The sequence below is a fragment of the Microcaecilia unicolor genome, chromosome 4, assembly GCF_901765095.1.
Source record: "Microcaecilia unicolor chromosome 4, aMicUni1.1, whole genome shotgun sequence".
NCBI classification, from domain to species: domain Eukaryota; kingdom Metazoa; phylum Chordata; class Amphibia; order Gymnophiona; family Siphonopidae; genus Microcaecilia; species Microcaecilia unicolor.
Window position 1 is genome coordinate 199158743 of NC_044034.1, and position 13312 is coordinate 199172054.

The 13312-nt window shown below is 47.5% G+C and overlaps 1 protein-coding gene across 1 annotated transcript; it reads left to right on the plus strand.

The window, feature by feature from the left end:
* The first annotated feature begins 1530 nt into the window (after positions 1-1530).
* PHLDA2 (pleckstrin homology like domain family A member 2) lies at positions 1531-4391 on the plus strand. Its single transcript, XM_030201120.1, has 2 exons — positions 1531-2202; positions 3592-4391. The coding sequence occupies exon 1, from the start codon at positions 1784-1786 to the stop codon at positions 2189-2191; it is 408 nt and encodes a 135-aa protein (XP_030056980.1). The 5' UTR covers positions 1531-1783; the 3' UTR covers positions 2192-2202; positions 3592-4391.
* Positions 4392-13312: the final 8921 nt, after the last annotated feature.

A 13312-nucleotide genomic window follows, 5' to 3' on the forward strand; every position in this document is an offset into this window, starting at 1 on the left:
AGGGGGAGCAATGTGCTGTGGGAGGAAAATGTGTGTAAGCAACTTGTCACTATATTCAGCAGATTTAAAAGATTTCCAGTGGGAATTTTAGTACCAAGCTATCCAGCCCAGATGTATGATTAATTATGTGATTAATTTTTTTTTCGTATTCATTTTGATTAACGATTGGTGGCCACTCCTAAAAAACTTTTTCAAAGAAGAGGAAATTATAGCCTGAAGAAAGAGCTTACAGTGTAAGGTACAAGAGGACTTAACAGAAAACATCCTGTATAATAAAACGCACCTCCAACATTCTGAAGCTGGCTGCATGGCTGAGGCATTCCTGCTCTCTGTATCCATCTCCTGAAGTGACCAACCACACAGGTTTCTCGGCTTCAGAATGTTGGAGGTGCATTCTATTAAATAGGATTGGTCAGTTCCTTGAATTACAGCCAGAGCTCAGCATCCCGCACAGTAACGCTCAGCTGCCTCTCTGTGGGGTCTCCTTTTTCGCTGGCCACCTGCAACTCGGGGGGGGGGGGGCCCAAACTGGGAGGGGGGCAAAATTGGGAGGGCCACCCTGGAACTGGGAGGCAGGGAGGGAGGGGGCTACCCTGAAACTGGGGGACACGGAGCGGGGGGGGGGGGATGGCCACCCTGGAACTGGGAGGGGAGCATGACCAACCTGGAACTGGGAGGGATTGGGGGGGGGGGGGGAGAAAAAGGAAATAACCCTGGAACTGGAAGGGAGGGGGGGGGGGCCCCTGACACACACACACACACACCCCCCCCCCCCCCCCGAGGAAAACCTTGCTAGCGGCCGTTTCATTTGGGTCAGAAACGGGCCTTTTTTTTTTTTTCTCCTAGTTTCTTTATAAAACAGGCGCTGGGTGCATGGAATGGCCTTTGAAGGGAATGCTGAACACAGGGACAGTAACAGAATTGTGAAAAGGCCCAGTCCACCAGTAGGTAAAAGAAAGTCGCCCCCTTTAGAGAAGCAGGGTGATTCTACTGCGACGGAGCTTCCATGTGTTTGGATCTGAGCATACTCTATGCTTTCTGCTGAGTTGAAGTTCCAGGGTGTCCGATGAGCAGCGGGTCTTGCAAGCTCCAGTGCAAGACTGTAGTGTAAACCTCAACAATGGACACTATTTCTCCCACGATTCAAGCTGCTGCTAATTCAAGGCCTTTTTTTGTGCCACACAAAAGGTACATACATAAATCCTTCTCATTAGTGAATCAGCAGGTGGTAATGGTTAAAGACAAACGAGTTTCACTTTCTATCCAAGAGCACAATAAAAGGAATAAAACCCTCCTCCCTAGCAATCTGACAGAGAACTGCATGTGGGATCGGAAACTTTTCTGTCCCGTGCAGCCACTGGAGACTTGTAAAGCGCACTGGAAAGCGGAACTACCCGCGGCGATTAAACCGTAGCCGGCTCCGAAAAGCAGTTAGGAGCCGACAGGGCTCCCCCTCCCCTGACTCAGCGGGGGCGACCGTGGCACCGCATTCCTGAGCTGTCAGTGCAGGGCGGGAGGGGAGGGGCCGCGACGATACCGGAAGAGCCCCGCCCCCTCCGCGGCACATGCTTTAAATCGCATTGTCTGGGTGTGTTCATCACACTGTTCATTCATCGCAGTTATAGGGGCGAGTACGCGTCTGTTCCCTTTCTTTCTCCCTTTGGCTAGTACAACCGCCCCGCTGGCTGCCCCCACGGCCCGCCGCCGGAGCTCCAGCCTGCCCCAGCGCCTCTCGGCCGCCGATCGCTCTCGCAGTAGTACCAGAAGAAGCCCGGCGGGGGCCATGAGGATGCCGGCGTCCGAGGCTCGGGTGATCATGGAGGGGGAGCTGGAGAAGCGCAGTGACAACCTGCTGCAGTTTTGGAAGAAGAAGGTGTGTGTGCTGACCCCGGACAGCCTGAGCATGTTCGCCGACAGCCAGAAGCGCTCCAAGTGCAAGGAGCTCAAGTTCCAGAGCATCAAGAAACTGGACTGCGTGGAGAGGACGGGCAAATACGTGTATTTCACCATCGTCACCACAGATAACAAAGAGATCGACTTTCGGTGCCCAGACGAGAGCTGCTGGAACGCCGCCATCACTATGGCCCTAATCGACTTCCAGAACAAAAAGGCCATCCAGCTCTTTAAATCCCGTCAGGGCACGGAGCTGGCACCGCCGACTGGCAGCCCTGAGCGGCAGCACTGGCCCTGAGCGTTTGCAAGGTGAGCATGGCATGAGGGAATGGGCAGGGCACGCGTGCATCAGTGGGTACTGAAAGGGGTAGCAGTGAATGGTCACTGGGGAGCCCTGGCTTGGCATGGAGCCGACTTCGTTGCCATCAAATAAGGTGTCATAGCAGGACATCCTAGTGATGGGGCACTGAAGAGATTGAATGGGGGGGAAGAGGGCAGAACCCTGTTGGACTCATGACTGCTCTTATCAGGAAGGACAGAGTATCGGACCGGTCCGTTCTGAAGGATGATTTGTACCGTTCTCTAAATAACTGGTCTGGCGTTATGATGGATAAAAGCTGTCTTGATTTTGTTGCCCTATTCCCGCCTTCTGTCTCCCCCCCCCCTTTTTTTTTGTTGAATTTCCGTGTGATCTTGTCGCAACGCTTCCTTGATTGCACGATCCTAAATAGGGATATACAGGAGCTAGCTTTGTGGGTGCTGAATACTCTCAATATTGTCCAGCAAGGGGCAATTTGTATTGTTTGGCGGCAGGATTTCAAAATGATTGGGGGTTCCCTGGATACCAATGGAAGGCTCATCCTGCCCAGGCTGTAAGATCAGCCCAGTGCTAGTTAACTTTTTTTTCCCTTGGAGGAATAAGTTTATTACATATTGTAAGTTCCAAGTTTATTAAGGACTTTCTAACTTGTGTCTAGGCAGCTTACAATTTAGAGGGGGCAGAATAAACTATAAACACACTAATCATTTAATTTGTTATTACTATCCCCCATCACTTTTTGTACTGTTAATTACAATAAAGTTGATGGCCACATTGAACCTGATCTATTGGGATAATGTGGCATTATAAATAAAACAAATGATTACTACAGTGCCAAACTGGGATGAGACCCTCCCCCAGCCATCTTAAATGAAAAACACAAGACTTTAGGAAGAATACAGTATTCAGAGTTCAGCTGTAAGTTTGCTGTGTAGCAGGGAGGGGCAGCCTTAAGCAAAAGGCTGGGTTTCTTAGCCCAAGACTTCAGGTTTTGGTCTCACATCAGGCGTGTGAAGAACAGGTCATAGCTCACTGGTGCCAGCCTATGAACCAGATTCTTTTAAAAATGAAAACCCTTTTAATTCAGGTCTGTTTCCCAGGGCATTCTTAAATTAGTCTTAAAGGGATGTATTCAAGCAATAAAATAGATCAAATAGCCTTATATAACTTGGTAAAGGTGTCTGGTCTTTTCTCCAAAAAGACCATTTTTAAAAGTACAGCTCTTCAGTATAATGTTCTGAGCAAGCAGCTGGTGTTTCAACAGCTTCTGCCCCCAGATTCTTTCTACTGAGAAAATGAGGTGTGAGGGATTTTGGAAACGTGTCCTTCTTGGTATGATTTTTGTGCATGTAACTCACACCTGTCATCTTGCTTTTCAGTTTTCCACTGGTAGTATATCCAGCTACTTGGACCCTTGTCATGGACCAAAACAGGACAGAATGGAAACAAAGGAGAGAAGCAGGGGAGAGTTCCACTTAGGTTTGGACTGAATGGAACCCTGAGCTTCAGGCATCGTGCCAATGCAAAGGCTCCTTCCAGGACTTGTAGGAAAGTTGTAATGGACACGATCTGGCACAGCTTCACAAGCAACTTTTTATTTGCTATTTATATAGGAGCTGTGGAAAAACACTTAAATTATTTTGATATCTATTTGAATATATATGTATATATTTGTATTTATTTGAATATCTTCAATTTCTCTGTATTTTTAAGTCTAAATGTTATAAATAAATATGACCTGAAATGCTAGAGCTCTGGTACTCACTGGTAGCACTGTCTGATCCAGCAGTTTTCAGCAAGGTTGGGAGCTGGAACTTGGGGAATTTCCCCTTCCCTGTGTTATATCCCCACTCTCCCACATTTTTCTTTACAACAGTTTTCTCTCGAGCGGGGGGCAATATTTCTCCAAATGGATTAGTATACCATGACCAATGAAGCTCACTCCTAAGTCAGGGTATATGGATACAGTTTTTCTTTTTCCTGTAGGGCTCTTTGAAATCAAGCAAGGCCAAGGGCCTTAAATCTAGCTACTAGGTGGTGGCACTATGCTGCTCTCTGTCACCCTCTGGGGCTGTGAGTGCTGTCTCCTTGCAGAAGTTCCTAACCTACTTGGCTGTATGGATCCCTTAGCCCTTTTTGGAAAAGGTTTATTTATTTATTTATTTTATTGCATTTGTATCCCACATTTTCCCACCTATTTGCAGGCTCAATGTGGTTACAGAGTTTTGTTATGACATAGTCATTCCAGATATAATCAGATACATTTAGATACAATTCTCAGATACAGTTAGTGATGTATACAGATAGGGAAGAAGGAAGGTGTTAGGCAGGATAGTATAGAAGGTGGACTGTAGTGATTGGGTGGGTTGGTGAGGTGGTTTTGTACGGCTATGGGTTCTCTTTGTAAGCCTTGCTGAAGAGATGTGTCTTCAAAGATTTGCGAAAGTTATTTTGTCAATGGTTTTCAAGGCTGTAGGTAATGCATTCCACAACTGCGTACTCAGGTAAGAGAAGGTAATGGCGTGGATCCGCTTGTATTTTAGTCCTTTACAGCTGGGGAAGTGTACATCGAGAAATTTGTGGGCTCAGTTCAGTTCATCTCCAGTGCTCTTCTGACCTCCTTCCTGTCCCCACCAGTATTTTTTCTCTTCCTCTCATAACCTATTGATGCTAGTACACATCTGACTCTGCTACAGCTGGCCCCAGCCCTGTAATTGTTTCGTCTGTGTAGTTGCCCCATATCTTAGCCCCATAGCTACCGGTGATCCTGTCACCATCCCTGCAGCCACTGTGTATTCTACTTGCATGGATTATTTATAGCAGCATGAAAAGACTTGATTTCCTTTATCTGCAAACTCCATACAATGGTCTTACAGACCAAGGGCCTGTGAACCACTGCTCTGTAGCATTCCAGTCCCAGTTCACTGTGGATTGGAGAACCTGAGCTGGGAATTGAACCCATGTCCTTCCAAATTAAAAGATTTTTTAAGAACTTTTAACTATCAAGGTTTTGAATTAATGTTTGTTTAATGTTATATCAAATGTTCAATGTTATATATTGGCTGGCTTCTGGGGTTTATTATATAAAAAGTAGATTTTTTTCTGTAACTTACCTCAAGCTAATTGGTGAGGCAACAAATCTAATTTTGTAAATTAAGCATATGATGCGGTTCATAGTATATCCTATAGGGCAAGAACTAACCGATCCTGTTGCTATGTTGGTTCATACTTGTGATCAAAGTCTAAAACAGCAATCTGCATGCAACAGGAAGTCCACAATGATAAGAAATAGATATAAAACAATAAGAACAAAAGTGATCTGGCAGAAATGGAAGTCAAACATGCTAAAAGTATGAATAGAACAAATGAAGACTTGCTAAAAAGCTCAAGTAGTTAGAATTGTTTCAGTCACTTGAGGGTTCAAAGAAGGGAAAAGGTGGGTAACAGACCATTAAAGTGCTTGGGAGCAATTGATTTTATTTAAGGGCAAATGAAATTTAGTGTTTACTTTAATACCTGCCTTTGATTAATCATTTCTTCCATTCTCTATCTACAAGAATAACCCTTGATAAAGCAGCTCCTTCCTGTCAGAGCAGAAAATCACTCACGGATAGGCCACTTCAGTCCTTGAGAACTGCCAACTGCTCAGGTTTAAATAAATATCCACACTGAATATGCATGGGCTGATTCTACTGTATCAAATACATCTCCTGCATATTTATTGTTGACATCCTGAGAACCCAACTGATTTGTTGAACTCCATAATCAGAGTTGTTTAATAGAGACCTTTTAGAAAGTTTAAAAAAATGTAGAATTAAGGGTAAGGAGGTGCCAAAAACAGTAAAAAAATAATCCATGTCACAAACTGACTGGAATTTAATTTTGCTAAGCAGTCTTTTCATTTAAAAAATATTTCACAAAGGAAGCATATATCGCCCACTGTCTCCTTCCCTCCTCCCCCATGCAATCAGGGGTCCCCACCAACCCACCTGGTACCTTTTAGCACCAGTGAGCAATGACTCATACCTGTTGCATCAGGGCTGGCACAAGCAGCAGATATGAGTCTCTGCTTGCTGCCTGTGAAGGACTGAAGGGTTTAAAAGGTACTGGAGCTTAGGGGTATTGGAGTTAAGAGACCCCCGATTGCTTGGGGGAAGGGGAAGGAGAGATGCCAGGAGTCTTCAGTTGGTGGCTTTGGGATCCACACGAGCCACATCACAGCTGGGTGGGCCTGAGTTCAAGGTAGGTGGGCCTGTGCCCACCTGGACCCACCCTTGGCTTTGCCACTGCTGCAAAGTATTCCCTATTTGGCAAATTCCTGAAAATGTGTCAGTGCATGAGAAAGAAAGGCCCGAGAGCTTGTCTCGACAGGCCCAGTTAAACGAGGGCTGGGCCTGTTTGGGAAGGTTCTGGGCAGGAAGGAGAGAGTGCGGGGGGGGGGGGGGGGGGGTTAGTGTTCTCGGCCGGAGGGCTCGGGGGCTGGAAGTATTGGTTGGCTTAAAAGAAGCCAGCCAGCCCTTGAGCCTGATTCTTGTTTCTGATTGGAAGAGAGGTTGCCGGGGGCGGGGCAGTAGGGAGGGAATGAAGGCTGGCCTTCCTCTGAGGCTCAGGGCGTTTCCTGATACTCGGAGGCGGCTTTGAGCAATGGCATCCGGTGCTGGTGCTGCTGGGGAGGAGGGTATGCTTGCAGAGGTGTCCCTCTGTGCTAGTGACTCCCTTGAAGAGAGTCCAGAGCGGGTGAGTGCAGGGGAGGTATCAGTGCCTCGCAGATCGAAGGAGATAGCCAGGTCTGCAATTGCAGTAGAAGCTGCACTGGGGGCAGGCAGGAAGAGACAAGGAAAATCTCTTCCAGCCAGGTCCAGCAAGCAGGAAGTGGGGTCTAAGGCAGGGGGGTCACAGAGATCGGGGGCTGTGGAGCTGCCAGTAGGCACAGCTGCCCTTTCTGATGGGGTAGGGCTGGCTGAGAGGGGGGGCAGATGAGGGGGGCTTGTGCAGGGAGTCAGTAGTAGATCCTCCCCCTCCATCAGCTGCCTATATGGAGGTTTCGGCAGAAGAGAGGGCGGCCGGGTTTCTAGATGAGGCACACGGTGGCCTGGCCGGTTTGCCTCCAGGGGGTTCACAGCCTGCAGGTAGACAATGGGCGGAGAGTGTGGCTGCAATTGTTGGGCACTCACAGCCTTCCTGTGTTATACCCGGGGTCTTTGGGGGGGCTCCTTACATGCATGGGCGCCTTGACAGGATGGGGCCCCCATCCGTGGGGCCACTGGCTGCGCTTCATTTTGCCCCCATGGGCAGTGATGGCTGCCCTTCCCCCGGTGGCCCCCTGGGTCAGTTTGCCCCCACTAGCGGATACGCATTGGGCATTCCTGGGGTTCCCAGTGGTGGTGCCTGAAGCATCCCGGGGGGCCGTGGCAGGGTAAGGGAGTCAGAGGGGCTGGTGCTGGTCCTGCTGCTGCTTCCTTTTTGTCTTTACAGGTACAGAGCACAGTGGAGGGGTGCGTAGCTGGTATCAGGCGTGACTGGCCAGGTGGAGCATGGGACAGAGGAACACCCTTCTACATCTGTGGCGGGAGGCGCCAGCGGCAGGATAGTGGCAGGTCGGGAGCGGACCCCGTTCATCTGGGACGTGGCGTTGCAACCGGAGAGAGCATCAGGAGATAGCCCTGCTGCAGCCCCGGGGACATCCATGGCAGGTACTGGAGCTTCAGGATCGGGTAATAGATCGTCTTCTACTCAGGCTCAGGGTGGGAGTGCGCAGCGAAAAAAGATGGGGAAGGGGAAGTGGAATAGGGCTTCTTCCTCTTCTTCTGTCTCCTCTTCTTCCTCTTCCACATCCTCCTCTTCTTCTTCTCCGGCCAGGGGCGTTTCTCATCCGGCGGAGTTGGTGACGGCTGACGGAGAGGGGACAAAGTGTCTACCTGCCTTGGTGGTCCTTTCAGAGTTATGGGAGCAGGTCCCACGCTCGTTGCGTAGGAAGATCAGACGGAGGAAGTGTATTTCGGTTGCTGGAGGGCAGGGGGCGCCGGAAGGATAAGAAGAAAGGGAAGACACAGACCGAGGGTCCGAGGGAGTGCAAGGTCGCCAAAACGGTGGTTAATTGGGTGCGATCCTTTCTACGCATTGGCCAGTGTATGGGGTCGTCATGACCCGGGCCAGTATGGGCTTTTGTTAGCATATGCGAACACGGTTCTGGATGCCTTTCAACATTTCGGGGAGTGGTCATGGTTGAACTACGATGAAGCCTTCAAGGACAAGATGGAAGAGAACCTCCATATGTTCTGGGGGACACAAGATATCAACTTATGGTTGGTTCACATGGTTCCTCGGTCCTCGGTGGTGGTGGGGGGGACGGGCAAGGGAGGGCTCGCTCTTGCGACTCCGGGTAGGTCCTTTCGTGCCTCGAGTATGGGGGTTGGTGCCCCAGGAGCCGGATCCATTTCATCCTGAGGTGTGTTGGCGGTTCAACAGAGCTTCCTGTCCCTTTCCAGCCTGCAAGTTTTGACATGTCTGTTCCACCTATGGCCAAGGACACGCTGCGGCAAAATGTCCAAGGAAGGGGGCAGGGGAACCATCCACCGCTAAGCCGTAATTGGTTTAGCTGTGCCCCTACGCCAGTGAGGGTCGATGCGATACTGTCATGGATGGCTCCATCGGTACCCAGTCGGGGAGGCTGCGGAGATATTAGGGAGGGGTTTCACGGACGGATTTGTCATTCCATTCCAGGGTTGGCTGGTCAGTAACTGGGTGTGGGACTTGGCTGCGAGAGGTGGTGAGGAAAAAAACTGTCGGAGGAGATTGAGTTGGGCAGGATTGCCGGTCCATTCGATTGGTACAGTCAATGGTAATAAGTCATCTGGACTACTGCAATGCACTGTACGCTGGCTGCAAAGAACAGACTATCAAAAAACTCCAGACTGCCCAGAATACAGCCACCAGACTCATATATGGAAAAACTAAATATGAAAGTGCAAAACCCTTAAGAGAGAAACTTCACTGGCTCCCACTTAAGGAACGCATTGCATTCAAGATCTGCACGATTGTACACAAAATCATTCACGCAGACGCCCCAACCTACATGCTAAACCTCATGGACCTACCTCCCAGAAATGCCACAAGATCATCTCGCAAGTTTCTCAACCTGTACTTCCCCAGCTGTAAAGGACTAAAATACAAACTGATGCACGCCACCACCTTCTCTTACATGAGCACGCAGTTATGGAATGCACTACCCACAGACCTGAAAACAATCGACGAAATATCTATCGTCCGCAAATCTCTGAAGACATATTTCTTCAACAAAGCCTACAATGAGAACCGACAGCCTCACTAATCCATTTCACCAACCCAATCAGTTATGAAAGCCCACCTTCTATAAATACCCTAACAAATCCCTTCCTTCTTCTTTCTTCCCTTAATTAATCTCTACACAATACTAACTGCACCTGATATACTGGAATAACTATGTTAACAATACTATGTAAGTCACATTGAGCCTGCAAATAGGTGGGAAAATGTGGGATACAAATGCAATAAATAAATAAATAAATAAATAAGATTGTCGTCTTTTTCCATCCTTTATGATCTCTCCTTTGGCGGTTATTCCTAAGAAAGCACCAGGAAAATTCCGCCTCATTCACAACCTCTCGTACTGTGAGGTGGTAATCTTGTACCATGAGGTGTCGCTGTTGTGTGATGGTTGAGACTCTTTCCACCAGTGGATGTGACTGCTCATTATATTTGCATTTTTTAAAGCACTTCAGCTATAGTGAGATAGGGGTAAGGACACCCATGGGAATAATTCTCTAGAAATTGCCTAAAGTTAGGCGGCAGGATGATGTGAATTAAGTACAAATTCTATAGCAACAGTTGTGTGTGCAACTGCCATTAAAGAATGTAAGTGCACATTTATGTGGCTAACTTTAGGTGTGAGTGATACACTAGCTCAGTGGCTGGCGTAAATGCTTGTGCTTAACTGTAGGGAGTTAGGTGTTTAAATTCCAGTATTCCATAACCCATACCTGCCTGACATAGCCCGACCGTCCACACCCCTCTTGAAGTTGTGCACTCTGGAATTTGAGCATGCAACTTATACAACATTGACTAAGGACAGTTATGCGAGTAACTGCTAATTGGTTCCAATTAGCATCAATTAAGGTCAATAATAGCCTATTATTGCTTTTTAACACCAATTATCAGATCATTATTAAATTGTTATGCAAACAACTGGCATTTTTCTATAACTTGCGCATCCAAATTTGTGTGCTGGTTGCAAATTTGGGCACACAACCCTCTAGAATTATGTGATCACTAGAGAAATCTTGCTTGCTGCACAATCAAATTCCATTTTTCCACTGAAATCTTCATTATACATGGAAGAAAGATGATATTAGCCTTTTTAGTATTATAATACTCTTCTGACCTGGAGTATGGTCTCTCGATTGCTATCTCTTGGGTTATCAATAGAAATCAAACAAAATAAAACATGGAAAAGAAAATAAGATGATACCTTTTTTATTGGACATCTATATATATAAAACTCACCCTCAACGTTCTATTGTCTGCTGAGTCACTGAAGCCAAGGTTCGTATGTTCGAAGCTCTGAAGCCACGAAAATCACAGTCTCTGGGCCCCACCCTCGCGTCAAACGTTATGACGTTGAGGGCGGAGCAGATTCTTGCCTCCAACGATCTACTCAGGCCACAAACTCCGGATTTCCACACTGTAGCTCTGCTCCGCCCTTGCGTCAAAACGCGATGATGTCAAGAGCGGGGCACGAAAACCGCCACCCACACAGAAACAGCAACTACAACGGAAACAGCAGCGGTGCACGCCACGAACCAGGTAAAACCACGACGAGCCATGCAGCCATAAAACCCTTGCTAGCGCCCATTTCATTGCGTTCAGAAACGGGCCTTTGTTTACTAGTAACTTAATATTTATTTATTTATTTATTTATTTGTTACTTATATCCCACATTTTCCCACTCATGCAGGCGCAATGTGGCTCACAGAGAATTAAATAATAGTACAATCTTAATAGCTTAGTCAAACATAAAGAAGTAGGTTGGAGGGAAGAAACTAACAACGTGAACTAGGTAGGGTAAGGGACAAGGGATGTTTTAATCAACATGGCAAGTTGAGTGGTAAGTCTTGGCAAAGAGGAATGTCTTTAACAACTTCTTAAAAAGGGCATTAATACATTTCTTGATTAGCTTTCGAAGGTTTCGTATTTTCTTTTCCATGTTTTATTTTGTTTGATTTCTATTGATAACCTTTAAGAGCGTACTAACACGACTTCCACACCTACAAAGCCTACAATGAGAACCGACAGCCTCACTAATCCATTTCACCAACCCAATCAGTTATGAAAGCCCACCTTCTATAAATACCCTAACAAATCCCTTCCTTCTTCTTTCTTCCCTTAATTAATCTCTACACAATACTAACCGCACCTGATATACTGGAATAACTATGTTAACAATACTATGATAGATATCTCTTGGGGAAATTTTTAGCAACCCGCAGAGGTTCCTGGTAATTCGTTTTGCCCCTTGGGCAGTGATGGCTGCCCTTCCCCCAGTGACCCCCTGGGTCAGTTTGCCCCCACTAGCGGATACGCATAGGGCATTCCTGGGGTTCCCTGAGGTGGTGCCTGAAGCATCCCGGGGGGCCGTGGCAGGGTCGGGAGTCAGAGGGGCTGGTCCTGCTGCTGCTTCCTTTTTGTCTTTACAGGTACAGAGCACAGTGGAGGGTGCGTAGCTGGTATCAGGCGTGACTGGCCAGGTGAAGCATGGGACAGCGGAACACCCTTCTACATCTGTGGCGGGAGGCGCCAGCGGCAGGATAGTGGCAGGTCGGGAGCGGACCCCGCTCATCTGGGACATGGCGTTGCAACCGGAGAGAGCATCGGGAGATAGCCCTGCTGCAGCCCCGGGGACATCCATGGCAGGTGCTGGAGCTTCAGGATCTGGTAATAGACCGTCTTCTACTCAGGCGCAGGGTGGGAGTGCGCAGCGAAAAAAGATGGGGAAGGGGAAGTGGAATAGGGCTTCTTCCTCTTCCACATCCTCCTCTTCTTCTGCTGCAATATCAATGGGTCAGCCGCATGTTTGACAATTGCATGTTCTAGATTTGAAAATAAATTTACAAGTTCATTCCCCTCTCCTCACCATGTTCAGTCCTTCAGCTAAGTTTAGCTACCTTGTTAAAGTAAGCAGTTAGAATTAGCTGCTCTGATCCTCTGAGGGATGTCATTTTTACTCCAAGGATTTTGTTGAGTAATGTTTACTAAAAAGTCCATATAAGCAACTGGAAGAAAACTTGATTTGCATGCAGTGGAGGCAGTGCATGCAAATCTCTGTCAATATTCATGGTGGATATCCCAAAAACCTGACTGGTTGGGATACCTCTAGGATCAGGTTTGGGAACCACTGCCTTACAGTCTATGTTGACTGCTCAGCCCAACAGAGTGCATCTGTTTCATCTCTGCTTTTCAAGGGCTAACTCATGCGCCTTCACCAGTGTGACCTTAGATCGGACATGTCTTCCTTGTTCCTAGAATAGTCATACTGGGCCAGACCAATGGTCCATTTAGCCCAGTATCCTGCTTCCAACAGTGGCCAATCCAGGTCACAAGTACCTGGCAAAAACCCAAATAGTAGCAAGATTCTAGAATCTTAGAGTAACGACATTCCATGTAGAATCTCAAATGGTAGCAACATTCCATGTAGAAATTCAAATAGTAGCAACATTCCACGCTACCAATCCCAGGACAAGCTGTGGCTTCTCCCATGTCTGTCTCAATAGCCCATGACAAAAATGAACCTCACTTGCAAGTTAGGACATGTTGGATATAATCTAAGGGGCCCTTTTACTAGGCACGTGGGAGAGGCATAATCGAAAGGGGCGCTGAAGTTTTCCTGAGGACGTCCTCGCAGGACATCCCGGCGAAGGGGCGGGGAAACCTGTATTATCGAAACAAGATGGGCATCCATCTTTTTTCTCGATAATACGATCAGGGACGCCCAAATCTTGACATTTAGGTCGTCCCTAGAGATAGTCGTCCTTAGACTTGGTTGTTTCTGATTTTTGGTGATAATGG

Bases quoted from the DNA above. Each gene is read 5' to 3' on its own strand.
- PHLDA2 (XM_030201120.1), top strand. From the start codon at position 1,784: ATGAGGATGCCGGCGTCCGAGGCTCGGGTGATCATGGAGGGGGAGCTG.